The sequence below is a fragment of the Lontra canadensis genome, unplaced genomic scaffold (assembly GCF_010015895.1).
Source record: "Lontra canadensis isolate GAN:19392208 unplaced genomic scaffold, GSC_riverotter_1.0 scaffold168, whole genome shotgun sequence".
Lineage (NCBI taxonomy): Eukaryota > Metazoa > Chordata > Mammalia > Carnivora > Mustelidae > Lontra > Lontra canadensis.
This window is the reverse complement of record NW_022631162.1, coordinates 1,881,495-1,909,268: the sequence shown is the minus strand read 5'-3', so window position 1 is coordinate 1,909,268 and position 27,774 is coordinate 1,881,495. Positions and strand designations below refer to the sequence as shown.

General features: G+C 56.0%; 1 protein-coding gene across 1 annotated transcript; it reads left to right on the top strand.

The window, feature by feature from the left end:
• Positions 1–19: 19 nt before the first annotated feature.
• On the top strand, positions 20–22,863 carry CFAP45 (cilia and flagella associated protein 45). The gene is made up of 12 exons (XM_032845665.1): positions 20–105; positions 4,606–4,681; positions 7,015–7,151; positions 8,961–9,105; positions 9,408–9,578; positions 10,668–10,846; positions 12,642–12,771; positions 15,702–15,848; positions 18,211–18,324; positions 19,044–19,237; positions 22,136–22,360; positions 22,685–22,863. The coding sequence occupies exons 1-12, from the start codon at positions 20–22 to the stop codon at positions 22,761–22,763; spliced, it is 1,683 nt and encodes a 560-aa protein (XP_032701556.1). The 3' UTR covers positions 22,764–22,863.
• The last annotated feature ends 4,911 nt before the right edge of the window (positions 22,864–27,774 follow it).

The window sequence follows — 27,774 nt, the reverse complement described above, 5'->3', positions numbered from 1 at the left end:
CGCGCGCTCTCTTGTTGCTATGGTAACGCATCAACATCCAGCGCCAGCGGCAGTGCGGGCGGCAGAGGTGGCCGAGGCGCTGAGCCCGGGCGTGCCGCTGAGATGGTGAGGTCCCAGGAGGACCAGGGAGGGGGCCCTCGTGTGTCCTTCACTGGGTTGGGGTTCTGAGCGGGGAGCGCGGGGAGCTGGGGAGGGCAGAAGATGAGTCAGGGTCTGGGGTCCGGAAGGGCCAGGGGCAAAGAGGACACGCCTAGAAGAAGTAAGGGTGGTCCTGAGGAGAGTCCACTGGGGGAATTGGGGGTGGGGTCGACAGGGCTCGAAAACGTGGAGGGGTGCTAGCCCGAAAGTTGCCGAGAGAGAGGGACGCTCTCTTCCCTCTCCGGCAGCCTAGAGCCTCCACGGGCTGGGGACAGTGGGCGGTGATGTGGGACAACCGCTGCGAGGAGGCTACATGCAGGTTATAGGACCTGCTGGGCCACTGCTAGCAGAGTGACAATGCGTAAGTAACCTAATGTCCCTGAGCCTCAGGTTTCTCTTCTGTTGGTGGGACCTTTGTTCCTGCACTAGGGCTCACCAAGTACTTGTGCATGAATGAACAGGTGGATAGGTACCAGGTTTGAAAGGCCCTGGGGAGGGACCGGGTCTGCTCTAGCAGGCCTGGGCTTCCTTGGGGTGGGGAGGACCACGGAGTTGTGAGGGTTGACAAGGGCACTAGGCCCGGGAGGAGCTGTGAAGAGGCGTCCGGTTTCCAGTAAGGAATGTGTTGGTCCCTGAGGGATAAGGGAGTGAGACAGAAGGTAGGCACCGGAGCCTTGGTGTGTTGGAAGTAACGTAAGAACTTCTGGGGCACACCAGGGGGCAGAGATGGTGACCTGGGTATTCTGTGGACACATTTCATGCCTATAGGTCACGCTGCTTCTCTAGGACCAGTGGTTCCAATTCAGGGCCTCCAAGTAGGGATTTCCAAGAACTTTGCTAATTATACACAAACTAGTCTCCAACCAATGCATCTCTCAGTGTCTGACGACTCCTTGCGGTGTGGCAGTGAGGGCCCTTCACGGATCCGTTTTATCACATAGTTATCCCGGGCTCTCCCCAGGGCTTCCTAGGTGCAGGGTGTAATCTGTTTATCTGAGATGGCCTAGCGTCACCTCAGGCATCCCGGCTGGCATCTAAGGGAACCCAGTAACGGTTACTTCCTTTCTTTCCAGTTTAAAACAATTCATATTTTCCAGTGCAAATGAATCAGTTGCTCTTAGGCTGGACTTGTGGGAATTAGCAGATCGGGCTTCCCTGCCAAGGGCCACTCAGGGCAGGGGTCAGCCCACTGTCTGAGCACTTCTGAGATCCCCTGGACAGGACTGGGCCTGCAGGCACCTCTGAGAAGCAGTGGGTGGAGTTAGTAGTCTCCGCCTCCTGGCAGGCTGTGTGTGCACGTGTGCATGGGTGTGGCTACTGCTGACCAGCTTTTGAGTGTGTTTGGAAGGGTGGGGAGAGGTGCTGGCGGCAGGCCGTGGGGAAGGCAGGGGCCCAGGGAGGCGGAGTCCCAGGACTCTTACGGAAATGGCGAATAACACCATCCTCCAGAAGGAGGCTTGGGACCTCCGTACTGACTGGATGCCACCTTGTCTCCCATTTGAGGAAAGAGGTGCCCTAAGTGGATCACTCAGTAAAAGGCAGGAACTGCGTGCTGGGGCACCCTCACCTTCTGGGTAACCACAGCCCATGGAAAGGGAGATAGCGTCGGGCTGAGAGCTGGAAGCTTGCCTTTGCTGGCCCCTGATGAACCTATAGGCAAAAGGAGAACTGGGCGGCAGGGTGAAGAGGACGTCCGGGGAAGGACGCCAGAGGTCTTTGTTCAGTCGGCAGGTGTTACCATTACATCAGGGAAACTCACCAGCTGTCCACACCACCTGTCCCAACCCCTTCTCACCGGATTCGAGCTGAACGTACGGGATCGGGGACATCGAATGCTGCTGCTAAGGGCTACACCCTTCTGTTCAGAGTCAGGGACTAGCCCCAAGGCCAAGTCTGTTTTCAAATAAAAATACAGTGTGTTACCTACAAAAATAGTTACCGACTCAATGGCAGAAAATTATTCTCTATGGGAACAGATGGAAGTTAGTAATGCTCACCCCAAATTTCTGTTCAATGTTGTTTGGTGAACATTCTTTTAATACGCCCCTGGGGTGCATACCCTTCAAACAGACATTTTCGCAGGAAGTACTTTCATGGGTCTTCTCATCTGCTTTCTTCAGATCTTAATATGTTCTGGAGATTGTCCTGTATCAATGACCGTGAAAATCATCTGACTGACCCGCTCATCTTTTGGCATTGGAGTCTGTCTCCCCACATTCCTAGCAGTGGCCAAATTCCTGCGGTCCTGGGGTGGGAGGGTATTCGAAGGGAGGGAGTTAGCTGGGTCAGCAAGATGAGAACATCAAAGCAGAGCTGGCGTCTTTATCTGTGCCCCGTCCTCATCTTTGCCAGTGGAACTAGGAACTAGACGGGCTTGTCTCTGGGCGCTGCTCACCCTCTTGGGGACATTTATTTGGTGATCCAAGAAGTCACACCAGCCCCTCATTTCCTGAAAGAACCTTTTGGCTACCGTCTCTGGCCCAGAAGGATCTAACTTTTCATTTCTGCTTGGCTCTTCATTTTTTTCGAGTGCTGTTCCATAGTGACCTCCCTAATTCTTCTTGTTGCTCTTGGCCAAAGTGACCATTCTAACCGTGGTGCGTGGCTTGTGGCTTCAAAGTCAGCATTTCCTCAGTGAGGTTTCTCAGCCACCCAACCCTAGACAGCGCAGTGCCTCCCTCCGCCCTGCCCACTGGCCACTTCTCTGTGGTCATCTCTTTTCCTTCCTCTGTTCGGACTTCTAGGCTCTGGCGGTGGACCATCACTTGCGTGGCTTCCTCTTGAGCTGGGTGCCAAGGGTGCAGGAAAGAGGTAACTCGGTGTCAGCCCCGGAGGAGCCTGTCGCCCGGTGGGCACCCTAGTGAAGGGCAAACCTGCAGGAGCCCTTGGAAAGAAACAGGAGAACACATGAAAAACAGTAATAATACTTTCCATCTGCCTTTCAAAGCCCCGTCACTGTGTTATTTTCCACAGCGATTTGGAAGATGTGGGGTCGGGGAGGGGCCTGGAGTCAGGCGTGTTCTGGGGAAGCTCCCAGCTCAAGCTGGCCCGTGGCCCTCGAGGGGTCACCTTGCTTGGTTCCGTTCATTTGTGCTTCATCAAATGCGTGTCGAGCTCCTCTGACGTGCCAGGCACCCCGGCTTTTTCCATACTTAGAGACAGAACTCATCCCGTCCCTGCTGATCTGGTATCTTCCACCTCTCCTCCTCTCCCAGGGCTTCCCCTCAATCCCACCTACTGCTGGGTCTACTCGTTTCCTCTGATTCTATTTTTGGTGGAAAGGGGAGCAGTGGCTCACCACTAACCATGCAATAACCCTTCCGAGTCTGTTATTAGGCGTCCTCGGGGCTGTTATATTTACCTTTTAATAAACCCAAGCTTTCCTGCTCTGCTGTATTGGGGCTGCCTGGGGCTCTAAAGGGAGGCTCCCACCTTACTGGCCAAGAGCCAGTAAGCCTCTTGCTGGCTGGGGAGGCAGAGTGGGGCCAGGCACGCGCGGCAGTACTCAGCTGGAGAATAAACTGGTTTAGCGGTGGAGCAGGTGCTGGGGAGTCTGGTTGGTTAGGGAGGACGGGAGAGAGCTTTGGAAACACACTGTCCAGGGCATAGTGACCTGGAATGACAGGGTCCGTCTCCCTGTCTACACTGTCCCCTTGACGGCTGCTGATTCCCAGGCTCGGGAGACCCCGAGTGGGTAGCTCATGCTGCGGGATATCTTAGCTTAGAGACTGGGGGACAGGATGTCTCCTGCAAAGGGAGATTGGGATCAGCTTGAGAGTAAGGTGGGAGATGCCCTCAGTCCTTGCCGAAGTCACCTGCCGGAGACACACTCCTCTCAGGGCTGAGCTGGGTTGTGGGAGTGGAGGTTGCCTAGTGCTATTAGGTGCAGACAACAGAGCCAGAACTCTGGTTCAAGTACAAGGGCACACAGGGAAGGGGCTTTGGAGAGCTTGCTGGCTGGGAAACTGTGCTTGGAAAAATGGGGACAAAGGGAGGCCCTGCAACTGGAACCGGGGCCAAAAATCACAACCCAGACCGGGTCTGGCGAGGCCCCGGGATGCGCCGCAGACCGCCCAGCGCTGGTGGCTTCGTGGGGGTGCTGCCGTGCGTCCCTCTCAGCACGCCCCCCCCCCCCAGATCCCGGCTGCGGCTGCCGCGCTGCCTCCGCCAGAGCTTCTCTGGGCTCTCCGGGTGCCACCAGCTCCCCTCCATCTCCGGCTCTGGAGATCTGGTTGGTGAAGCCAAGGCCCTGTGCACAGGTTCCTACATATCAGGGCTTACCCGGTGCTTCCCCTCCGTGGTGTCCCCACATGCCCACCCGCTTCTCCCCAGCACGGGCTGGCGAAGTGTCTACCTTGCCCAGAGTCCTGCCGGCCTCTCCATACGGATGAGCCGACCTTTCTGCCTCTCCCTGCAGCCACTGAGCACCGCTGGCGTCCTGAGCTCCGCCTCCACCGCTTCCAACAGGTCGAGGAATAGGACGCGGTATCGGACCAAAGCCATGAGCTCCGAGGTGGATGAGAGCCTCTTTGGAGGGGTCAAGGTAACCGTCCCCCAGTCCCTCCTGGCAGCTGGCTCGTGGAGCAGGGGCGGACTGGCATTGCTCAGGATGAAGCCAGCCCTGGGCAGGCCGTCCCCTCCCCCGGCTGACTCTCAGAGGGAGACCGGAGCAGCAGGACCCTGGCACCTACTGGGGCCCTTGTGAACGGGGGCACCCGGCTCCCTCCACCCCTGCAGTCTTCACATCTGTCCTGGCTGTTGTGATGTCGGGGTTGGGGGGCTCTGCTGCAGAGAGCAGATCACGGGCCAGTGAGTGCCCCAGGAGGAAGGCGTGCGAGGGCCACGGATGGAGCTCGCAGACCCGGAGCTACGCATGGCCCCCCCACCCGAGACAGCGTTAGAGACAACCACAGACCCTCCTCTCCCAGTGCTCCAGTAGCAGGGCTCATCAGCTCTGGGAAACCCCGAGCAGGTCTTCAGGGGCCGGTGTGGTCCCCACTGAAAGGCCGACAGCTTCTTCCGTGCGGAGGAGGAGGAGAGCTGGCTAGAGCACGACTTGACTGTTCTCGGTGAGCAGGACGTGTGGCAGGTGAGAAGGAGGAGAGGCAAGGACGGAGGAGAACGCGACACGGAGAGAGGGCAGCGAGAGACAGAGAGACGGACAGAGCAAAGGACGGGAAAGATGCCAGCAGCTGTGTGACCACCAGCACGGACGCCTCTGCACGGGCAGGTGGCGGGAGGCGAGTGGATGTCTGTGCTCCTCGCTGTCCTCAGAGCCTAGAAGGACTCTCCGGGGGCATCTGGGTAGCTCAGCTGGCTGAGCGTGTGACTCCTGGTGTCGGCTCTGGTCTGATTTCGGGGGTGTGAGATCGAGCCCCCCACCCGCATGTCAGCTCGGTGGTGTGACCCGTGATCATGGGAGTCGGCTTGGGGAGTCCTCCCTCTGCCTCTGCCCCCCCCAACCCCTGGGTGCTCTCTTTCTCTCTCTCAAGTAAATAAATAAATCTTTAAACAAACAAACAAACAGAACTTTCCAGAGAGTTCAAGACGGGCACCTTTCTCCCTTTTTTTTTCTTATTGGTTTATTTATTTATTTGGGAGAAAGAGAGAGAGAGAGAGATGAGCGAGCACACGGAGGGAGAAGCAGGCTCCCCATTGAGCAGGGAGCCCGATGCGGGGCTCGATTGCAGCACCGGGGCCAAAGGCAGATGCTTAACAGACTGAGCCCCCTAAGTGCCCCGCTGTTCCCCATTTCGAAGACCCCCATCTGCGACAGTTTTCTATCGACGGGGAAGGAATCGAAGGAACACACCCTCGCTTACAGACAGGTTCTGATGTGGGCCCGTGAGGTGACGAGATGTTTTGGAAACGGCCAAGTTCTCCAGGTGTCCGCCGTGCAGCGGGCTCGCGGGAGGGGCCGTCGGAGAAACGCAGGTTCTGGCCCTTCCGCCTCCTTCCTGGGGGAGTCCGAGGTGTCTCAGGGGCAGCAGGGGGCAGGAGCGGTCTGTGGCGCCCCCGAGGCGCGCCCTCTTGGAAGCACATGGACAGCAGGTGGCAGCAGCGCTCTGGGGACGGTCTGTGCAAAGGGCGCTCAGGACCCGAAGGCCCTCCCCGCCCCCCAGGCCGGCCGCTGGCCTCCACGCAGGATCACGGTCACTGCATTCATGAGACAAAATTCTCTCCTGTGTCCAGAATTTTCCTGAAATAAGTGGTTTCATTTTCTTATTATCTGACTCCTTCATGGTCGGAATGTTTTGAAAAAAACAAAACAAAGCAAAACATGCATTTAATACGTATTCCCGCTAATTCTGACTCCCAGACATGCTCACCGCATTCCATTTGGACATTTCTAACGTCCTCCATATGATTTTTTTCGGGGGAACCAAAGTAAATTAATCATAAGGAAAGATTAAAAATTTCGAATATCATAGATCGGATGAATCCGTAACAAATTGTATTATCTCAAGCCACAATGTGGTCAGAGAGAGATCATTATTTCTTCTTTCCTAAATCATGGAGGGGGAGCAATGAGAGACCCCAGATTTTCATCCGTGATGGTTTTAGGTTAGGAATGGACACAAGCTAGCCACTCCCCTCCCCATCCATCCAGGACTATCTGCACAAGACACGGGAAGGCCCTGCTCTCAGATGGGCTGGTCAGGAGGAACGCACACAGTCATAGTCAAGGGCAAAGCCATGTGCTGCTTCCTCAGTGCCCTGGAGACTCTCGGTGGTCCTGAGGTCTGGGCCCCAGCCAGCCTTCTCTGCCACCGGATGGGCTGGAAGAAAGCGGGGAAGGCTGCCCTTGAGGAAGTTGGGATGGACCTGTAGGATGTGGGCTGACCAGCTTCTAAGCTGTCCTTCCTGACCCCACAGCCTCTGGCCCAGAGCAACAGCCCCATCGTGCTCCTCCGAGATAAGCATGCCATTAGGAAGACTCTCACGGCCCTGGACTTGGAGAACAAGCCGGAGACCATCCAGCTCATCACCCGGGACATGGTCCGGGAGCTCATGTGAGTACCCGGGGCACAGTGCCTGCCTTCCCATCCCGGCCTGCGTTTCTGCTGAGAACCTGAGCAGGGAGAGTGGCCATCTGGTCTCTTCCAGAGAGCCCAGCTCCGCTTCTGTCCTATTCATCTCCCCCGTTGGCTTCCTGGCTGTCCTTCCTCGGCATCCGGCCTCTCTCGTTTCTCTGCCTCTTGTATAGATTCGTGCCTTTGCCTTCGTTCCCCAGCTCCTTCCTCTTTCCTGTCTCCTGGCTGTGGAGGGACCCGTGGGACTGCGAGAGGCACCGTGCTTGGTGGGTCCCCGCTGAGCCCTCCTTAGTGCTCTTGGTAAAGGGAAACGGTCCAGATGAGTCAACCCCTTATGGCTGCACCAAGGATCTGAAGTAAAGGGAAACTGATCAGATGCTGATCGGCCCCCTGGCTTCTTCCCAGGCTCTGAGGCCGGAAGAGAAAGTTCCCGGGTCTCTTGGGTTCCTTCGGGATTGGCTTAGCCTGGCTTCCTGACTGGAGCTGCCCCCTTGCTTGGCACCCCTGTGGGTTATCAGCAGTGGGAACTGAGCTGTCGCTGGGCGCGGGTTGGTGGGGGGGGGGGGTGAGCTGCTATCTTGGAAACCGTCCTCCCAACTCTGGGTTCGCCCTCGGGGAATCTGAGCTCCCAGGAAGTGCCTTCTGTGTCACGAGCCCAGGGACATGGAGCGTGGTCTAGTCAGCCATGGTGGCAAATGGCCATTCATGGTCCGCACCGTCCTGCAGCCCCCTGTGGGGTGAAGCAAGTGTTCCTTCTTGGAATGGTCTAGTCCGGCAAGCGTGAGATCCGTCCTGGTCATTCTAGGTCCCGTGCCAAGCCCCAGATCCACTCACTCACTCATTCAGTCTTCCTCCTGGACTGCCCCCCAACACACACACACACACACACACACACACACACACACACACACACGTTTTACGAGATGAGGTTTCACTTCCTGCCTCAGACCGGCTGCGTCTCATTGCTGTGTCCCTGTTAAAGGGCCTCACCCAGAAGCAGCTTCGTTCCTGGCCCCTGCTGCTGCCGTGGCCTCCACCTCCAGTGCCTGTCGTTTGTTTGTAATCATTATAATTAGCTATTGGTTTGTTGAGTGTGCTGGGCGGCTCGGAGGAGAGGTACCCAGACATGCCTCTGACTATTGTTGATCAGAGATTTTAATTAATATTTAGGGTTCAAAGCTTCTCTCTGGGCCGGATGGACAAGCAGCTTGGATTTCTCATAGCATCCATTTCAAACTGGGCTGGCGTCCCCCCTGCCCTTTTTATGTCATCCTTGAGAAATAAGCTATTTTTAAAGTCTAGTTCACCAGCGCGGTTTTGAGGTCTCCCCCTGGGCTTGGTGCGGCGCCGGGGGGCTGTGCGGCCACTGTGGCCAGTAGAGGCTGCGTCCTTGGGGAGCACACGGGCCATGCCTGGGGGTGGGGGACACGGCCCAGTCCATGAGGGCAGAGCGTGGTGGCCTCTGAGGAGGTTGGCTCTCGGCCTGGCTGGGGGGACTGGCCTATGTGCACTTGGGGGGGAGGTTCTCTGATGGGTGCACAGAGAAAGTGACACACGTCCTAGGCCTTTTAGCGAAAGCCCTTAAAATGTCTCTGTTTGGCTCATCCCTCACCTGGGACCCTTTCTCCCCGGTGGGCCAGGGGTGCAGCGGGCGGTCTCTCCTGCCATTGGTGTGGCACTGTGGGACATGGGCCGTGATGGGGGAGGGGTGATGGGGGCCCGAGCACCAGCAACACTGTGCTGAGAGCTTCCCTGCGCCTCCCCACTGACTGCCATCCCCTGGGGCAGCGTTCCCGCCAAGGATCCCTCTGGGGAGTCCCTCATCATGAGCCCTGAGGAATTTGAGCGCATCAAGTCGGCATCCCACGTCCTGACCAGAGAAGAGCTCGAGGCCAGGGAGCAGGCCTTCAAGAAGGAGAAGGAGGCCATCGTGGTAGCTGCCCTCCCCCAGCCCTGATCCCTGCAGATGGGAGGGGGGAGCTGTGGTCTGGGGGCCCTGGAAGGAGGTGTGAGTGTATGCCTCGTGGAGACCAGAGATGTGGTAGAGTGGACACCAGGTGTGGGAAGAGCTGGGGGCCGGGGGTGGGGTGAGGAGGAAGCCAGGCTGGGAAACTTCTGGGTTCTGCTAGCAGGACGGGCGAAGCCACATTGGGGGGGGGGGTCCCACTGCGTGGCCTGTGGTAGCTGGGCCAGCGCCCCTGGCAATCCCCCGCTGATCCAGACCGTCTCCTGTAGGACGCGGTGACTAAGCGCAAGAAGGTCATGAAGCAGAAGGAGATGGCACGGAGAAACACCGAGAAGCTCAGTGACCTGGAGGTGGTGGCCCAGGAGAGGGCCCGGAGCCTGCTGCAGAGAGCCAGCGTGCTGCGCATGGAGCAGGAGGAGGAGCTCAAGGACATGAGCAAGGTGGGGACGTCCGTCCTTCCCTCCTCCGAGGACTTGCGGCCACTCCCCCTCCCTCCTCTTGGGCTCTGACAGCCCGGCTCCAGATGGACCTGGGGCAGGAGGGGGGTGACGGGTGGGGAGGCTGGCGGAGGGGGGCTGTTGCCGCCGTGAGAGGGAGGACTGGCCCTGCCGCATGCTAGCTGTGTGATCTTCAGCCGGTCACTCACCCGCCCTGGGCCCCAATTTCTTCATGGGTCAGACCACTTAGCAGGGTGATTGGTGGGGAGAACTGAGCTTTGCCAAGTGGGGACCTGCCTTCTGTTTCTCTCCCATGGGCTCAGTCGTGGCTGCATGTGGGGGGCCTGGGAAACGGGCTTCTCCTCAGGAAGAGGAGAAACCAAACTAAATGAAGTCCTTCCTTTAGCGGAGAGCGAGAAGACCAGAGGCTGGGGTGGATATTTTGGTTCTCATTTGCATGTGGTTCACTTCCCAAGTAAATGAACCCCACTGACTCCCAACCCCGTCATCTACACCTTCTCTCCCAGGCCGATCTGTCCTCATGCCTCCTCTTGTTCTCTCGTTCTCATGGATGGCTGTCCCCCAACGTGTCATAGTCAGGCTCTTCCAGCTTAAAAATCTAGTGGCTGGCCTCTGCATGAGGATTTTAGTTTCCCTGAGAAGTAGAGCAGATGTTGGGGTTCGTGGGTCCCTAAGGGGGACCTTGAATCTCTGTAGTTTTATGGAAATTTCATGTGTATGTATACAAGTGAATCTTAAGGAGGACAGAGCCTATTGCTTCCCTCATACTCTCAAAAAAGTGGTCCATGGCCCCCCAAATACGAAGGCCTGACGCCCCAAAAGGTACTCCCGTGGCTTCTCCTTGCACGGACTAGTACTTTGCAGGAACCCAGTAAGTGCCAGCACAAAGCTATAGTCAGGGCACGGGAGCAGAAGAACGCTCTTGCTCTCACGGGCTTGTGCATGGCTACACATGTATCTAGCGCACCTTGCTCCCGTTTCCCCCCTCCAGCTCCCTCGCCCTGTGATGCGTCCCTTCCTATCTTCGTGCCTAGACCCGGTGCCACAGTGTCATTCCACCCCCCCCCCCAGATCATCCTTAATGCCAAGTGCCACGCCATCCGGGATGCCCAGATCCTGGAGAAGCAGCTGATTCAAAGAGAGCTGGATGCAGAGGAAAGGCGACTGGACCAGATGATGGAGGTGGAAAGGCAAAAATCTATTCAAAGGCAGGAGGAGCTGGACCGGAAGAGGAGGGAGGAGAGAATCCGGTAAAGGGGTGGTTTTGGCATCTCCCTCCCTGTCATTTTCATGCTTCTTTAGGTCCAGGTAGCCTTGTCAAGAGGGAAGAGAAGAGCAATGGTCATTGCCACCATCTATTATGATCTCAAAACCTTATGAAGAGATTCATAGAACCACAGACTTTCTTAAAGCTGGTTCCTAAGATCACAACAGGTGCTTCACAACCTGGCCCCAGTGCAGCCTCACTCCCCACCTTTCCCTGCCGTCCCCTTTGCACTCTCCTGTCCCCCAGCACACCTGGACTGCTCACGGTTTATGCTGTGGTCGTTCCTTCCGCTTTTAGTACACTTGTCTTTCCTTTTCCTCTGGAAAATGCTTTCTCTTCTTTTAGTATGTGGCTTTGCTGTCGCCTCCCCTGGAAAGTGCTATCCCCCCAGCAGGCAGGCTTGGGGGCTCCCTTCCCTGTGCCCTGCCACACCATATTTATACCCCAGCACATGGCTTCTTGCCCTGGGACTCTCTGGCCCTCACCGGAGGCCTGCGCGCACACAGAGGACAACATTCCTGGCTTGGTTCATTTCCGTAGCTCCTGGAACTAGCGCACTGTTTGGCCTGTGGCAGGTGCTTAACACACATTAGAGGGATACATTCAGTCCCCTTCCTTTTGCAGAAAAGGACAAGTAAATTTCCCTGAGCAGGTAAGTTATTTACCAAAACGACAAGTAGATTACCAGAACAGGTAAATTACAGAACCACAGGGTCCTGGGTCTAGAACGTCAACCATAGAACGCGAGCGTTACCTTGAACCACCCTGACTGGCTCTGCTCTCTCCCGCTCTGATTCTGTGCTCTTGAACCATTCATCTCTGTACCTCCAGTAGGTACCTGCTTGACTGTGGCAGGCTCCCTATAAATGTGGATTTAATGGCTAAGTGGCTCTTCATCTTCTGCATAAACATCTCCAATTAAAGAAAAATCTCTGCCTCATTAGGCCACTCTAATGATCTGAGCTGGTCCTTACACTGAGCCCCAGCCTGCTGCCATGTAACTCTTTTACTCATTCCTCCCACGTATTTCATCTGGAGTCATGAAGCCATTCAAGTGCTCCACCTGAACGGGCACCCCATTGTCCTTCCTCTTGATTCTTACCCTACCCTGTGTCTTCTCTCATTCTCCCAGCCTTTACTCATACCTCATGGGGTCTGGATGCTTCTAAGTTTATTGTCATCCAGCAACACCCAGGGAGTCACTGGCAGCAGCACTGATTGTAGACTCTGGGCTCTCTGCTTTTTACTGTTGAGCAAGGGCCTCGCTGAGTGGGGAGGCTTGTTCAGACCCAACCCTGTCCGCCCGCGGTGGGAGAACTGTGGCACGTGATAGCGAACGAAGTGGGTGTGGGAGGCGGGTGGGAGACAGGACACACTGGGTCTAGCAGAAGCCCCGGAGGAAGGAGAGGTCCTGGGCTTTCGAAGTCTGTGACGTTGGCAGAGGAAGCTAGCTCCCCACGGTTGCTCTGGGAGGGCTTGGGAGGTGGTAGGATTTCAGAAGCTCTTGACACACGGAAAGGCAGAAGGTATGTTGCTGAAGTGGGGTGCCCTCTTGGGCAAACAAACAAAGGAGGGGAGTCTCAAGACGGGCAGCTTGCGAGAGGAGAGGACAGCCCGTCGCGACACACGACACTTAAGGACTTTGGTCTGGGCTCACATGTAAGAGGCGCTTGTCCGATTGTCCCTGCGACACCTCCCATCTTGGTTATTTGGGCGGAGGTTGGAGCAGAGAAATGTGGGTGTGGGTTTCTAAGCCCCTGCGGTACTGTTCGCCCTAGAGGAAGATGGCACATCGTGGAGCAGATGCAAAAGAACCAGGAGGAGCGGTCGCTGCTCGCGGAGCAGCGGGAGCAGGAGAAGGAGCAGATGCTGGGATACATGGAACAGCTCCAGGAGGAGGATCTACGGGTAACGGGCCGGACAGATAATGCCAGATTCTACCAGCAAAAGTGACAGAGCTCTCCGGGATTTGGGGGTGTCAGGGGGTGGACCGATGTGTTGTCAGGCCCTTACTCACTTTGCAAAACCATCACTGTCAGCTTGTATGGCCATGTTGAATGTTCCTCTGGCTGTGGCACCATACTGGGGGTCGAGCCGGGATTTGGACAGCTACTGTCTGCCTCCCGAGGACTTGGGGTCTGAGACCAACGCATCCACGGGCACGGACACAGAAAGGAAATACACAGCTCTATGCACTGCACCAGTAAACATAGGGATGTTTCCTGGTCTTTCCGCAGCTGGTTAGAGATGTGATACATTTTGTAGATGTCTTAGCCCTCCCTGTCTTAGGCTCAGGCTCCCTGCTGTTCCCTCATATCAAGTACACAGCATCTGAGTGTGGTTAATTGTGTGAAGGAGCCAGCCCCCCCCCCACTAGTCTAGATAAGATTAGCAGGCATATCCATTGCAAAAGAAATGACGACATGCCTGCTCAGACCAAGTAGACTTGAAGAAACCCTCTTCTGTTTGCCTGCTCCGGTCCGTTTCAATACAGGGACCCCTCGCACGTGGGGGGCCGGGCGAGGCTTGGGGTGTTCATTCTTTCTGTCCCCCTCAGTTCTTTACCTTTGAAAATTTTTATACACACAGACACATTGAAAGAATTGTATCAGACCCGTCCACGCTTCACCTAGATTTCATGATGAAATGAAGGTGAATCTGCCTTCGTTGTTTGTCCCTTTTCGGGGCATTTATGTATTCTGTTACTGTTAAAGTCTTTGACAGTGAGTTGCGGACATCGTGAAACTTTGCTACTAAATGCTGCAGCTCTCATCTCTGACGGACAGAGATGTTCTCTTACTAGTTCTCTTACCATTACTGCTGTCCCATTCCCTCCTCCAAACATGGAATCCAATGGAATCCAGTATCATTTAATACTTAATTCACATTCAGATCTCCCCAATTGTTCTAAAAATGAATTTTTAGTTTTCTTTTTTTCCAGCCAGGATCCATTCAGGTTCCCTGCCTTGCATTCACCTACACCTCTTTCATCTGCTTTGACCTAAAGAATTCTCTCGTTCCTTCCTTCCTTCATTTTTGGGCACCCAGGCCAATTGGCTGGAAGAGTTTCCTCCATTCTGATCTGTCAGATGATTTCCTCTTGGTGTCATTTGATTAGTGGGACATGTATTCTTCAATTTTTCTCCTCTTTCCCCCCGTTAATGGACAATGGGGTTGTCATCTCCCAGTGATTTGATGTTGGTGTGGAACCAACAGAAACAACAACATGGAAAGTAAATAAATAGGCAAAGAAGTAAGTCAATACATGATGGGATATTTGTCCTAGATCAGCATTTGGCAGGTTTCCCAGTTGTGCTGGTCAGTGGGATTAAATAATGCGTGGGTACCAACGGCAGGACCGACTCTGGTGGGAAGCTGGGAGAAAGGAAAGGAAGAAAGGGAGAAGAGGGAAAAGGAGTGGAGAGTCACTGGGCCAGGTGGGGAAAGGTGGGGTGAGTGAGAAGTAGGCATGGGGAGAGTGAGGGAATGCTGGCTGCCATGAGTCACGCGCCAGCAGCCGGGTGGGAGGCAGGCAGCACCGTGCAGATCTGGTCCAGAAGGCTTTCCAGGAGGCCTGAACGTGGCTGTGAGTCAAGCTTGGGGAGAGCCAGCAGAGTTGTCTCCCGATGAGTCAGGGTAGAAGCTGGCCTGAGGAGGAGCTGGAAGCAGAGGGTGGGGCATAGCCTTTGAGGAATGGAGGGAGCTGGGAACAGTGTTGGGGAGTTGCTGGGTGGAAGAATTTGAAGGAGAGTTGGAGATTGGTGGGAGGTTATCGGTAGGCCAGCTGCCAAAAATTCTACACTGGGGCCTGAGAATGTGCTCTTCCGATCATCCGGGGCTTTGAAAGGCTCAGGATCCTTCCTTAGAAGGGATCTTGTCACTCAAGGTCACGCTGGTACACTGACCTCCATCATTCATTGTCTTTCTCTGTGCCTACTGTTTTTCCCCCCTTTTTTTTCACATGCCACTCATTTTGGTTAACCCTTTCCTTGTTTTAGTTTATTATTTATTGTTTTCCTCTCATCGGGCTATGCATGTTGCCAGGGAAGACAGGGAGTGTGACATGGTCCCCATCCTCTGGCTGGGACAGGATAAACACACAGGAAGGAATGGGGACCGACAAGGCAGTGCCTAACCAAATCCCAGGAGGTGTGGCACCGTCTTAAGTGCAGAGGGGATTCAGAAATGAAGAGAGAACTGGAAGCTGGGGCAACATTCCCGAGAAGATTGGAACTTTAATTTAGAAAGACCAGGTTTCAAAATTCTGGCTCTGGATTTTGCTAGCTGGATAGCCCTGGACAAGTAAATTTGGGGCCTCATTGTCTTCATCAGCACGAGAAAAATAACAGGTTCTACCTTTCAGGGCTTGGGGCTGTATCTGGGTTTCAGAGATAGGCTATGTAAAGTGCCCAGTGAATAGAAAATACTCATTTAGGGCAATACTTCATTATTTCATTCATCACTATTGAATAGAGACCAGAAGCCAGGGTTTGACTACGAGAGGGAAACTGAAGGCAGGAGAAAAGACCAGGAACAATGGGTAGAACTTCGCATGACATGTGGGAGACACTGGGGAGAATTTTAAGAGCCTCCACTTCCCTGCGAGTGTGTAGAAATCATCTGAGCCAGTTGCCACCAAGCCAGGTGGGTACAGACTGAGAAGAGGCCATTTGGCTGTGACGGGTCATTGATGACGCTTGAGAGAGCTGCTTTACCAGAGGCTAGTGGCAGCAGCTGGCTTGCAGATGTGCCCCTGCCCTTGTGTTTCTGTCCTCATGGGCCAGGGTCTCTGGGTCTTGTCCCCTTCTACTTGGAGGCTCTCTTCCTTCTGATGCCAGGACATGGAACGGAGGCACCAGCAAAAACTAAAGATGCAAGCTGAGATTAAGCGCATTAATGATGAAAACCAGAAACAGAAGGCAGAGCTACTGGCTCAGGAGAAGCTGGCGGATCAGATGGTGATGGAGTTCACCAAGAAGAAGATGGTAGGTTTCTGATGCCTGGGACTTCTGGCCATGGGGAGTGGCCGGCTGAGATCTAGGGGACTCACGACAGAAAGCCATGTGTCCGTTCCAGAATTCGTGTCCTTTGTTCAAGGGCCTGGCTCCTTCTTTTCTTCCTTTTGGCCAGTGGTTCATTAGGCTAGAAGGGACACCCAAATTAGGGCATTATATCCTCGTTAACACCTTTGATTAGAAGTTGAAAGAGGGTCAGTTATAGGCCCGGGAGAAGATGAAAACTATTAGGGAAAGTAAAGTTTTGTGGATTCCTCATGGAAAGCATAATTACATCCCCAGTAATCAGAGGTCACCCGCCCTATACATTTCTTGTGAAAATTCTGCTATTGGGCATCCTGTACTGCGGGCTAGACTTTGAGAGGAGAGCTTCTCCCACCTCGGCTGTGGGAGTTCTAAGCACAAATGCGGTGCGGGGCAGAGAGCGACGCCGCTCACAAGGACCCAGAGATGCTGCTCTGACTCAGGGGCCAGGCTGAGTAACGGAGTGACTGGGGGCAGTGAGGAGTGGAGGGCGAGAAAAGCTTCTAAGCCCGGTTTAGATGGAGTGACTATGGGGTTACATAGAAAGAGAAGGACTGAACGTGGCAGGAATGTTATTCGGTTCTTCATGTGTTGGTCCTGCCTCCCCTGCTAGTTTCGAGGCTCCATGGTGACAGAGAGCATATCATATTTTTCTCCGGTAGGGGTGACAGGCAGGGAGATGGGTGCACTCCGAAAAGGCGTGTTTGATATGGCCATATGCTCCGAACGCAAGCCTCAGAAAATGAAGCTCAACAAAGTGTATGTTTGGGCTTTGGCTTCGTATTGGATGCTGGGATGCGCAGGCAGCAGAGCAAGAACACAAGACAACACAAGACGGGACAAGGGTGGCTGGTGCCTAAGAATGATCACCCAACTGCCATTCCGTGAAGGTGAAGGCTGTGCCTGGTCTCTGTGCTAAGTGCTTTCCCTGTGGGTCTCGCCGAGCCGTTACAACCCCTTGTAAATGCTGTCACCGAGTGATTCAAAATATCCTCTATGCTTCCCTGTGTGTCCAGTAGGAGCCTGGGCTGGATAATGGTGAGGACTTTGGGCAGAGCTCAGCCACCGTTTCCTGAATGGGTGAAGGTGGTGTGATGAGCCAGTCACGTGCAGGCGCTGGGGAACAGGTTGGCTGGCGGCAGCAGACTTGGTGACGGTCATGGTCAGAGATGAGGTGGTGAGGAGGCAGGTTGCTGAGAGCAGTTGTTGGGGGATACCTTGAACCTTGAGCAGAGCTGGAAGCATGGAATGAGGAGGAGTCACCATAGATTTCTGAGAAGAGGGCCTGTCTTCATTTGTGGAAAGGACATTGGTGGGAGGAGCCACTGGACGGGCCAACCACTGCCAAAGGGTTGGGCACTTGGGCATGCCCACAGCCCGCCATAAGTACCAAGTATATCACAAATCCATCCCTGACCTCGCAGTGGTCTCTGTTCTTGTAGCCGGGGCTGCTGCTTTAAAGCTAGCGGCAGAGATTGGTTGTGGAAACCTCCAGAGCTCTGTGCCCTGCCGTCTACGGGGGAGGTGGAACAGAGACCAGCTTTGACACACAGCTCATCAGGCAACTCGCTGGGCTGCCCTGGAGCGTGGGCAGGTAGAACGATGGTTATGGAGCATTGTCTAGGGGAGGATCACATTTCCACTCAGCTCAAGCCGTTTGTCTTATGACTACCCAAGGATGGTGGTCGGGAGGCTGGGTTTGGGGAGGTTTTAGGGGTATGTCTGTTCTTTCAGAAAAGTGGCAAAGGGAGCTAATTTTGATGGTTCACTCCTTTCATATCTGCTAACTGCAGTGGGACTGCCCAAAGCGTCTTTGGCCATTCGCCCAGGGACTAATGAAATAACTTCCACCTGCTGCACTTTACAAGACAGGCAGGCTGCCACAGTTGTTACTTGTAGGAACGTGACCCAGTGGCCTTGAAACTTAGACATTGTCTGCAATGCAGTGGAAGGGACATGAAGGCTGGGCTTGGGATACCTGTGTTCAAATCCTTTTTGGTAGTTGACTAGCTACGGGATCTTGGGCAGGACCCGTGATCTATATGAATGTGTTTCCTCATCTATAAAACCTGTCCCACAAAATGTTGTAGGGGCCCTCTGGGATCATATAGGGGGAAGCATTTTGTAAACAATGAAGCATTTTGCAATGCTAATTGACCTTGTTCATGTATTGCTAGTTATTTTGCCCTACCTTAAAAAGAGTCAGGGAGTGATATGGGAGATACTAGACAGACTGTGGCAGGAACTATGTTTCTCTGCAAGGCTGGGGCAAGGGGAGCCGATCTACAAGGCCTTTTCTTCCTGGCAGGCTCGAGAAGCAGAGTTTGAGGCTGAGCAGGAGAGAATACGGAGGGAGAAAGAGAAGGAGATCACCCGTCTGAGGGCCATGCAGGAGAAGGCCCAGGATTACCAGGCAGAGCAGGTACCTTCTTAGTCTCAGCTTCCTTGGGCCTCTGCAACCCCTTAACTATTCCCTTGACAGCCTGCAAAACCTATCTGAAGGACAGAGATGTGGAAGAGGGGGTGCACGTTACCTAGACTTGAGTCATCTGAGGGCAAAGGGGTGGGCTGCCCCAGTGCCTGGCGCAGTGAGAACAGGGCAGGCAGGGTGTTATGTGCTGAAGGTTCAAGAGAAAACTTTTGGCTGCTATGTAAAGAACTTTCGACCTTAACTCTCACTGGAAAGTGTCACCAGAGGAACTGTGGTGTCTCCATCATTAGCAGTTTTTAAAATGAGAGGTGACTGCAGGATCGCCTGGAAGTGTTGGAGATATAGGAAAAGAACTGGGATCAGTGGTGGGAGAGGACAAGCCAAGACACCTCAGGGTATCTATCAACCAGAAAGTTCTACAAGAGTCCATGTGCTCTACCTTGCACTCCGCCTTGCTCTGTACTCTCCCTTGCACTCTCCCTTGCTCTGTGCTCTCCCTTGCTCTGTACTCTACCTTGTACTCTTACCTTGCTCTGTACGGTACCTTGTACCCTACCTTGCTCTGTACTCTACCTTGTTGCCAGGGAACTTAACAGCTCTCCTCAAAGGAGGCTGTGTCAGATCCTGCAGTTGGCATCTTCCTAAGGTGCCCCGTTGGTACCGAGGTCAGTTTGCACCCTCGCAGGTCTCCCCACCTTCTCCTTTCCCAGGACGCCCTGCGGGCCAAGCGCAACCAGGAGGTTGCAGACAGGGAGTGGCGCAGAAAGGAAAAGGAAAATGCACAGAAAAAGATGGAGACGGAGGCCAAACTACGCAGCAGCCGGCTGGAGCAGGTGGCTTTCAAGGAGCACAGTCTGGCCGTTCAGGTGCAACGGGACCGGGATGAGTTCGAGAGGATTCTTCGGTAGGTGGGGCTGGGCACCTTGGCTTCCTTTCCTCGTATTGTGGCAGGGATGGCCTCTACTGGGTGGAGAGGACCTTCCTGGCATGTCCGCAGATGGATGTGCGTTCATCTTGCCCGGGGTGGTGGAGTCATGCCAATGAGATAACCAGCTGAAATGTGCGAAGATGAAAATTGAAAGCCCAGAATTTTCTGATGAGAGATTTGGAAAACAGCACCTGGACATGTCTAAGGAACTGGGTATTACTGGTGTGAGTAAAAGTATGTACCTTGTCCCTCTGCCCTCCCCTGCTTCCACATCCCCCTGCAAGTTAGGGATGAAGCCGCAGCAGGGAAGTTGAGGAGAGACAGAGAGACGTTCCAACACCAAGGGTCTGGGTCACTGGAGAAGAGCCTGGTGTGGGGGCTGGGGTCTTTGCCATTCATTTGATAAATATGTATTAAGCACATAAATTCAAGACTCCGTGCTGGATTGTCTGGGAGGTATTGGAGGTGAGCAAAAGGCTGTCCTTGCCCAGTCTTGTGGGAGGAGGCAGAAGACTCATATTTGGAGGACCTCACCTATATTTATCCATCTAGCCCAGCTTGCCTACTCCTCATCCTTTTATTTTTGTTCTCTTTTGGCTCAGCGATAACCCCCACCCTTTCGTAAGTGGAGGTGAAGTGCTCACACCGGTCGCTCTCCCCGCCCCGCGTCCACCCCCAGAGCTGCCAGCAGCCACAGCTGCTCTGGGGTCCATCAGTCAGATCTGCCACCGCCAGACCCGGCCCCTGGGTGCTCCCCTGGCTCTGTTCTGGCCTAACTGGGAATGACTCCTTTCTTGCTCTGGTTCAAAATCTGTAAGATCAGAAACTTTCAAAGGAAACAAACAAAATCGGAAGGGGTAGGGTGTAGATGATACAAAATTAAAGAAATTCTGTTCAGGTGAGTGGAGATGTGATGGTTCAGCTTGGCTTTCTGGTCTACCCTCTCTCAGTCCTTGGCATTGTCCCAGGTACTTGCATGCCAGGCCAGCTCTGGGCCCCATCAGCCCCCCCACCCCCCCATCCAGGGCCCCCAGCTAGAGGCAGAGCCAACCTGTAGGAATCTCCATCCTTGCCAGAGCCAAGTTCCTGGTCTTTTACCAGGGCTCCTAGCCTGCGCCCACTAGCTGCGGCGCCCTTTGACTCTGTAGCTTTCCTGGTTGGTATGAGGCCCTCAAGGGTCGTGTCATGGTCTCTAGAAGCCTGCTAAAGGAGGCAGCTTCCTTGATGGCCCCACAGATTCCGCCCCTGGGCTCCAGACTGCCTTTCAGATGTCCACCATCACTGACCTCTATGCTCTTGGACACCCGTGTTGCCCTTAGCAGGGAGTAACAAGTATTAATGAAAAGGAATTAAAGGTCCTACTTTTGTCACTGACCCATTTGTCCCTTCTTCACTTTGTTTGCCCAAAGCATATGCACTAGCCAGTTAGTAAAGTGAGACCAGCCCTTTGGAGACATTCCGCTTCACCTGATCTTCTAGGTGAGTGTCTAGACCTGGTGTCCCTGGGGCCACGTGACCGCCAGCGCAACTGTCTTCAAGCGCTCCGAGCATCTCTGCCGTAGCCAGCAATCCAGGTTTTCCTATGTCAAAAACACGACCTTGTAGATGGCCTCTCTAGGGACTTCCTGCTTCTGGGGAGAGGGATGCCTTTGCCAGGCAGCCCACTGACTAAGCAGCGATAGCTGACCTACCCTACCCGGTGGCTCTTAGAGATGTCCGGGAGCTCCCATAGAGCCCTGAGTCCTGGGCTCCAACCCCACAGATTCTGATGTAACTGGTCTGGGGTGAGTCCCAGACAGCTGCAGGTTTTGGAAGCTCCCAGGTCCCTGTAAGGCAGCAGGCTCCAAGGTCATGGCCCTAATCCCATGAAGTGACCAGGCTTTTCCCCATTCAAATTTCTAACTGCCTGCCAGCCCAGGGGCTCCCTAGTGTGACACATGGACTTCCATTTCCAGCCTGTTTTGCTGCTCGTGAAATAACAGAACACTATTCTCTATATAGGAAAAGACAAGGGCAAGGCCAAGAGGTGGGGCTTCCTGTTATCACGGAGGTGTCTGAGCAGTTGGGGTTTGGAGTCTAAACAGAGAGGAGTGAGGAAGTCGGCCAGTGTCTCCTGGCAGACTGGGGGGGTCTCTGTGGCAGGTGCAGCACTGGGAGGTGGTCCTGGGCAGCTGAGCTCAGCGTTTCCCCTGAGATGTGAATACATTTCATTCGAGGTTTTTTGGAACCTGTCTGGCCCACATCAGCTGCTTTCTCCAGGGTATCAGGGCACGTGAAAACCCCCTTGGGAGGTTCCTCTGAAGGATCTGGAGAGCTGGAGGAGCAGGAGCACTGAGAGGTCCTGGGGCAGCTCCTTCCTCCTTCCAGCACTTCTGAGCATCCCCTTTGCAGTTTTGTTAATGCCGTTGCTATTATTTGTGGGAAGGGAGGAAGGGAGACTGAGAAAGAACGGTATCTTAGAACCAGCTAGAGCGGAGCTGTGCATTGTTGCAAAAGAGAAGAGCTGGAAACATAGTTTCTGGTGGGTGAGCCCCTGAGTACAGGCCAGCCACGTGATTTGCAGGGCGTGGGGGTTCCCTTGTTCAATAAGTGTTACCAATTTCAAAACAGTGATGGAAGAGCAGTAAAGCAATGTGGGGCCCTTCTAAGCATGGACATAGAGTCCTGCGCCCACAGCGCCAGGCCTGGCAGAGGCGAGGGGCCGCATGCCCGGAGGCAGCTCGGAGGCTGATGTCTGAGCCACAGAAGAGGGTGGGAGTGGGCAGGGCTCTGAAGCGCGTCCCCTGGAGAAGCCCTTCCGGAAGGCTTCCTCAGTGCCTCTCCTCACTGGGCCAGTCAGCCTAGTCCATTCGGCAACCCGTGTCCCTCCTCCAGGGCTCAGAGAGAGCAGATCGAGAAGGAGCGGCTAGAGCAGGAGAAAAAGGCCACAGGGCGCTTGCGGCACGCCGACGAGCTCAGGCGCCAGGTGCGCGAGAACCAGCAGAAGCAGGTGCAGGACCGCATTGCCACCTTCGAGGAGGGCCGGCGCCTCAAAGAGGAGGCCCAGAAGCGGCGTGAGCGCATCGATGACATCAAGAAGCAGAAGATCGAGGAGCTGAGGTGCACTGAAGTTCGCGCCGCCCACTGCCTCTCCCTGTCTCCCCCTCCACCCCAGGGCAGGGCATGTGGGAGTCAGGGGACCGAGGGGGTGACAGGTGCTCTGGGAGGGCCCTTTCTCCTGAAGGGAGCTGCGGCTGAACGCTCTGGGACGGGGGCTGCCTGGCTTTCTGGGAACTCCGAGGCGGGGGGCTGGAGCCTTGGGGGGAATGCGTTTGGGGGTGGATTGTGGGAGCAGGGGTGGGGGCAGTCCCCCAGGTTCTGTAAACCCCCCACAGGGCCTGCTTCCTGCGGCCCCCGTCACACCTGCCCTGTGTCCCCCCGCAGAGCCACCGGTCTCCCTGAGAAGTATTGCATCGAAGCGGAGCGCAAAGCAAACATCCTGCCAGCCACCTCTGTGAACTAGGGGAGCCTCGGAGTCCCTGGGGACGCCTGCGGGGACAGGCTCTGCCCAGCCTCTGGGCGTCCATAACTGCCACTAACCTAGACATTTTATAGTTACAGATTAAATTTATTCTACTTGATTAAGCTACAGCCCAGCTTTCTTGGGGGGCTGTGGCTGCCGGGGGTGGGGGGTCCTGCGCTGAGAGCCCAGTGGGCCGTGGGAGCGGGGGTCGTGAGTGGTGATGTTCTGGGGCGGGGGACGGAAGTGTGCTCTCTGCTGCTGGTCCCTCCTAGCCTCACAGGCCCTTTGCCTTGTGTCCTCTGACTTTTTGGGACCCTGGGGACATTGCCTTTATGTCCATCTTCAGCACAGCCTTGCTCTGGCTCTGTTTCGTGCCTGGTTCAGAGGTATTTCGGGGCGGGGGGCTGGGGCTGCTTTCTCAGGGAGGGGCAGGGTCAGGAGGGAGCAGGGCTTCAGACTCGGAGCTCTATGGGGCACCTGTAACTCAGGCCACACCTGTGGGGGGTGCATGTGCACCTGGGGCTTACCCTCTGGCTCTACCCTCCCCGCCAGAGTCCCACAGACACCTGCTGTCCCCTCAGGCACACCCAGGGCCCCACTCCTCACCCAGACCCGGCTGTCCCCTCACTCGAGGGGCCGGCCGGGGTCTTCTCGTTCCGCCTCACTCTGACGGGTGGGGCTTCCCACGGCCATTGTTGCCCTTGTTAGCCTGCCTCCTGTTTCCCCCAAACCCTCTCAGTCATTCGGTCCCTCACTCAAATGCTGCTTGGGTGTCTCCTTCGTGGGGTGCACGCTGGGCCCCCAGGGCAGCAGACCTGGGTCCACCATATGTCTTGTGCCTTTAGAATAGTCTCGGCTCCTTTGGAAGCAGCCTGATTCCCAGGCCCCTTGGAGGCTGCAGAGCTGTGGTCCAGATATAGAGCCATTTTTCCGTTTTGTGTGCCTGGGGTGTGGGGAAGGGCTTGCCTCCCAGCTCCCAGCCCTCAGGGCCACCCTGTCCCCTCAGTGCTCCGTTCTTCCAATCCAGAGGCCAGTCTTGCCTCCCTCGGTGGGGCCCGCACAGAGGAGGCAGAGAGCAGCAGCTGGGCGCGTCCTAAGTGTTTACAACGCCAGGTTATAAGGGCCTCGGGCAAGAGTCCTCTTTTCATAGGACCCAGGGAGAGTGGGCGGGCAAGCTGCTCCCTGGACTTCCTCCTGCTCAGAGAAACCTCTCCAGGCCCTCTCCACCTGCCCCGCCCCGACCAGGCTAGCTGCTGGGGAGGGCGGTGCTTACCCTCCTGCTCAGTGTCCCCAAGGACGCCCGTCCTACCTGGGGAAGCTGCTCCCTTCCTCCCAGAGGCTTTGGAAAGATGTGGTACTCCCCCAGGATGGGAGGGAGCCCCTGATCTCATGGCAGCACCACTGAGGGTCCTAGCATCTCCTGTGGCTGGCTGGCTGGCTCAGCCTCCGTGGGTGAAGCCTCTCGATGTTCATACCTGTAGGGACCGAGCCACGACCCCTTCCCTGTTCCAGGGGACCCTCCTGCCAGGACAGCCAGAAAAGGCCTTGGGTGCCTGGAGTTTGCCCAGATCCCTCCCTGAGTCACCCGTCTCAGGGCCGGGAGGAATGGGCGTCCTCGGAGTGAGGGTCAAGAACCAAGGCGTTCCAGGCCCAAGGCTAACTTGTGAGGCCATGTGGAGAGAAACTGGCGACGTTCAGAGGCTTAAAGCCAGGCTTGCATTTTGGCAGAATGGGTCCCCGTGAAGCCGCAGGTGTACGGGGCCTGGCGGAAGCCACAGCCTAAAACTGAGACCATCCTGACACGGCCTGGATAGGGGAGGGGCGCGCGGCTGTAGTTGAGTAAAAGCCTGGCTTCAGAGGCTGAGGGGCTGGGGCTGGGGGCGGGACACAGCTGCCTCCGAGCAGGGGAGGACAGTTTGGGGCAGAATCTCGCAGTTCTGCCCTCGGAGTCACCCCCTCTGGGAATTCTTGGAGTCGGCCTGTGATGCGGAAGGGAGGTTTGGTAGCTCCCCTTGGGATTCCTCAACAGCCCCGTGCTGGCTCCCGCAGGCTTCGGGACAGGCCTGAGTCATCCACAGGAACCCAGTTCCTGGAAACGGGACATTCCTGAGTGCCAGGCAGGCTGCTGGCATCTGAGGCGAGCAGGCGGCTTCAGGGCTGCATCTTTTATAAACACCCTCCCGCCCCCTTGCTGGGACCGCAGTGGGGATAATGACAGGAAAGAGGTCCGTGTTAGTGGGGCCAGTGGGGTCAGGCTGCAGGAGGGCGGCGGCAGAGCCCCGCTGACAGAGAGGGGGTGGGACACTCCGGGGCAAAGCGGAGAGACACATGGGATTCCTGCAGGACTTCGTGGGCCCCAAGCTCAGGAACAACCAGCCTAAGTCCTGCTGCTAGAGATGGGGCCTTTGGGTGGACGGTGTTTTCTCCTAGGGAGGGCTTTGTCTTTTCCTCCCCCTGCTCTGGGGTGGAAGTGTTGCAACCCATTGAGCCACCGAAACAGCTCGGGGTGTCCGGGAAGCTGCAGAGGGGAGAGCCGTGCTGGGGGAATCAGGGAGTGCTGTTCGGTGCGCTGTGTTGGTTGATGTAAAGATGTTAGAAATTTGTGGGGAAGAACAAGGCATGCCCAAGCTACTGACTTAGTTGTATGGGTACCCAAGGGGCTCCCCAGCTGCCTGTCCCCGGCTCCTTGGGTCTTCTGGTCCTGGTAGTGTCAGACCGGGCTGATGGGCGTCGTCTGGCAAATCCAGTGGTGGGGTTCCACCTCGGAGCCCTGGGTCAGGTCTCCAGGCAGCTGCCTCCCGCGCATGTGACCCCGGCTGCTGGCGGGCCCGGTGCCCCTACCTGCCCCTGTGTGCCTGTTGCCTGCGTCATGCTGTGGCTTGGGGGCAGTCTCCAACCTTTGCACCTGCCGGAGAAGCCGCTCCGGTTGAGTGTGACTCAGCAGCCTTCCCTGGTGGCCAAGCCAGGCTGCCCCTGACTCAGTGGGGCGCTGGGATGTCCTCAGCATCCCCATCTGGGACTGGGGTCACAGCCGGGCATTAATTGGTCTCAGTAAAAGCACTTTGATTAGGCTCGGATGAAAGGGGCTTAGAGAGTTCAAAGCCACACGGGGCTTTTGGGGTGAGAAAGGGTGGCAGCCGTCTAGGTGACAGTAGAGGGGAGACGCGGGAGTCTCAGACAAAAAGTCTGGGGGCGGAGGCCATGGAGCTCCTCACTGGTCTCCCTTTGCATCCAGGCTGATAGCTCCTTCTGCAGAGGGGGAGCCTGGGAGACAGCTGAGTGGGAGGATGTCTCCCCCTGCATCCTAGGCTGTTGCCAAGGTGACCTGCCCCTCCTCCACACTCTGGGAGGTATCCCCACAAAGCACCCACGTTCCCCCGGAAGAAGCTCATTTGCAACATCACAGAAAACCAGCGTCCCCTCCCTCTGCCAGGCTGTACATGGTTAGACCTTCCCTCTCTCGTAGCCTCCCTGGCTCAAGGTCTTCCTTTCCCCCTGTGTCCTCTTGGGAGAGGTGTGGTCGTCATCTCAGTGCCCATTGATGGCTTTGATGCTGGGATAGGAATAGGGTTGAGGGTTTGGGTGGCTTTCTCAGGAGGCTCCTGGGAAGAGGAGTCAAGGGGGTGGGTGAGAGTGGAGATCGCGAGGAAGCGGCCAGAGCTAATGAGCGTTTCTGTATGGCTCCTGGGGAGAGACCGTCCCCAGGCTAGTGGGGCGAGCCCCAAATCAGAAAATTTGAAGTCTGGAAGGGACTCACAACACCCTCTGGTGCTTGAGTCTCCTTTGTAACCTCTAATCAAACAGCTGGGCAGTTTGAACTTGCATACCCTGAGAGACAGGATGCTCATGACCTCATGAGGCAACCCAAGCGCTCTCAGAACAGCCCTGATGCTCAGAATGTTCCCCTGTACCCCCAGCTGCCGGTGGGGCCCTTTTTACACACGACACCCCTTCAGGTACCTCGTACCCTGGGTCCTGTGTCGTCCAGCTCCGTGTGGGCACGTGTTTGAAATTCTGGAAACACAGAACTCTTCTAAGCGTTTTGTGGGGTGGGGGCAGTTGTTGGAAGGAGGAAGCGGGGGAGGGAAGAAGCTGGGCATTTAGCCCTCCTGGCAGTGAACACTTCCGCTGTCCCGGCCAGGCTGGCAGGGCTGTGCTGCCCCTGAGCCCCACCCCACGGCACCGCCTCCCCTCCCCTCTCCCAGTGCCTGGGCAACAGGAAACAAACAAACACAAGGAGAGCCCAGGGAGGGCTGGCCGGGCGGCTTGGTGGAGCAGCATGAAGCCCACCCACACCGGGCCTGGATCTGCCCCTGCCAGTTTCCACACATCGGCCACTGCCAGGGCCACTGCCAGGGGCCGCCCTGGGCACCGAGGAGGACCACTGTGCTGCTCTGCAGTATGTGTTGGGGGATCCACATGGCACAATCAGAAGCAAATTTTATTTCTATAAATTCAAAGTCAGAGTCCCACTGGATGTGTGGAGTCACCCAGCCCAAGGTCTCCCCACAGACAGATGTGTGCAGGCGTCTGAGTCACTGATCCGTCCTGCAGGCCCAGCTCCAATCCCAGTGATCGCCCTGCTGGAGCGGGGAACAGCTCCCCAGCAGTCCGGGTCTCAAAGATCTCCCCCCTCAGTGCGAAAGCCAGCATCAGCTGACGCTCCCAGCCTCATCCTCTTCTCTGGTGGTTGGACACCTTCCTGGTTTATTTCCTGAGGGCCGACACACTCCTCTGGCCACTCTCTGTGCTCCCGGGGGCATCACGAGTGGTCCTCCAGAGCTGTTTGTACGCCCCTCCCACCAGGTCAGGGGCTGCCCGCCTAGCGCCATGGCTCGCGACCCCGTGAGCGAGGGGGCACCTCTTCCCTTGCTGATCTCCACCAAAGATGGGGCTCCAGGAGGACGGGGGGGGTTGTTCTGCTGGCCGCCTCCCCGGGGCCCAGCCTTTTGTGGGATGCATGAGGGTCCCGCAGGATACAGCGGCCCTCTATGAGGAGAGCACAGCTCGG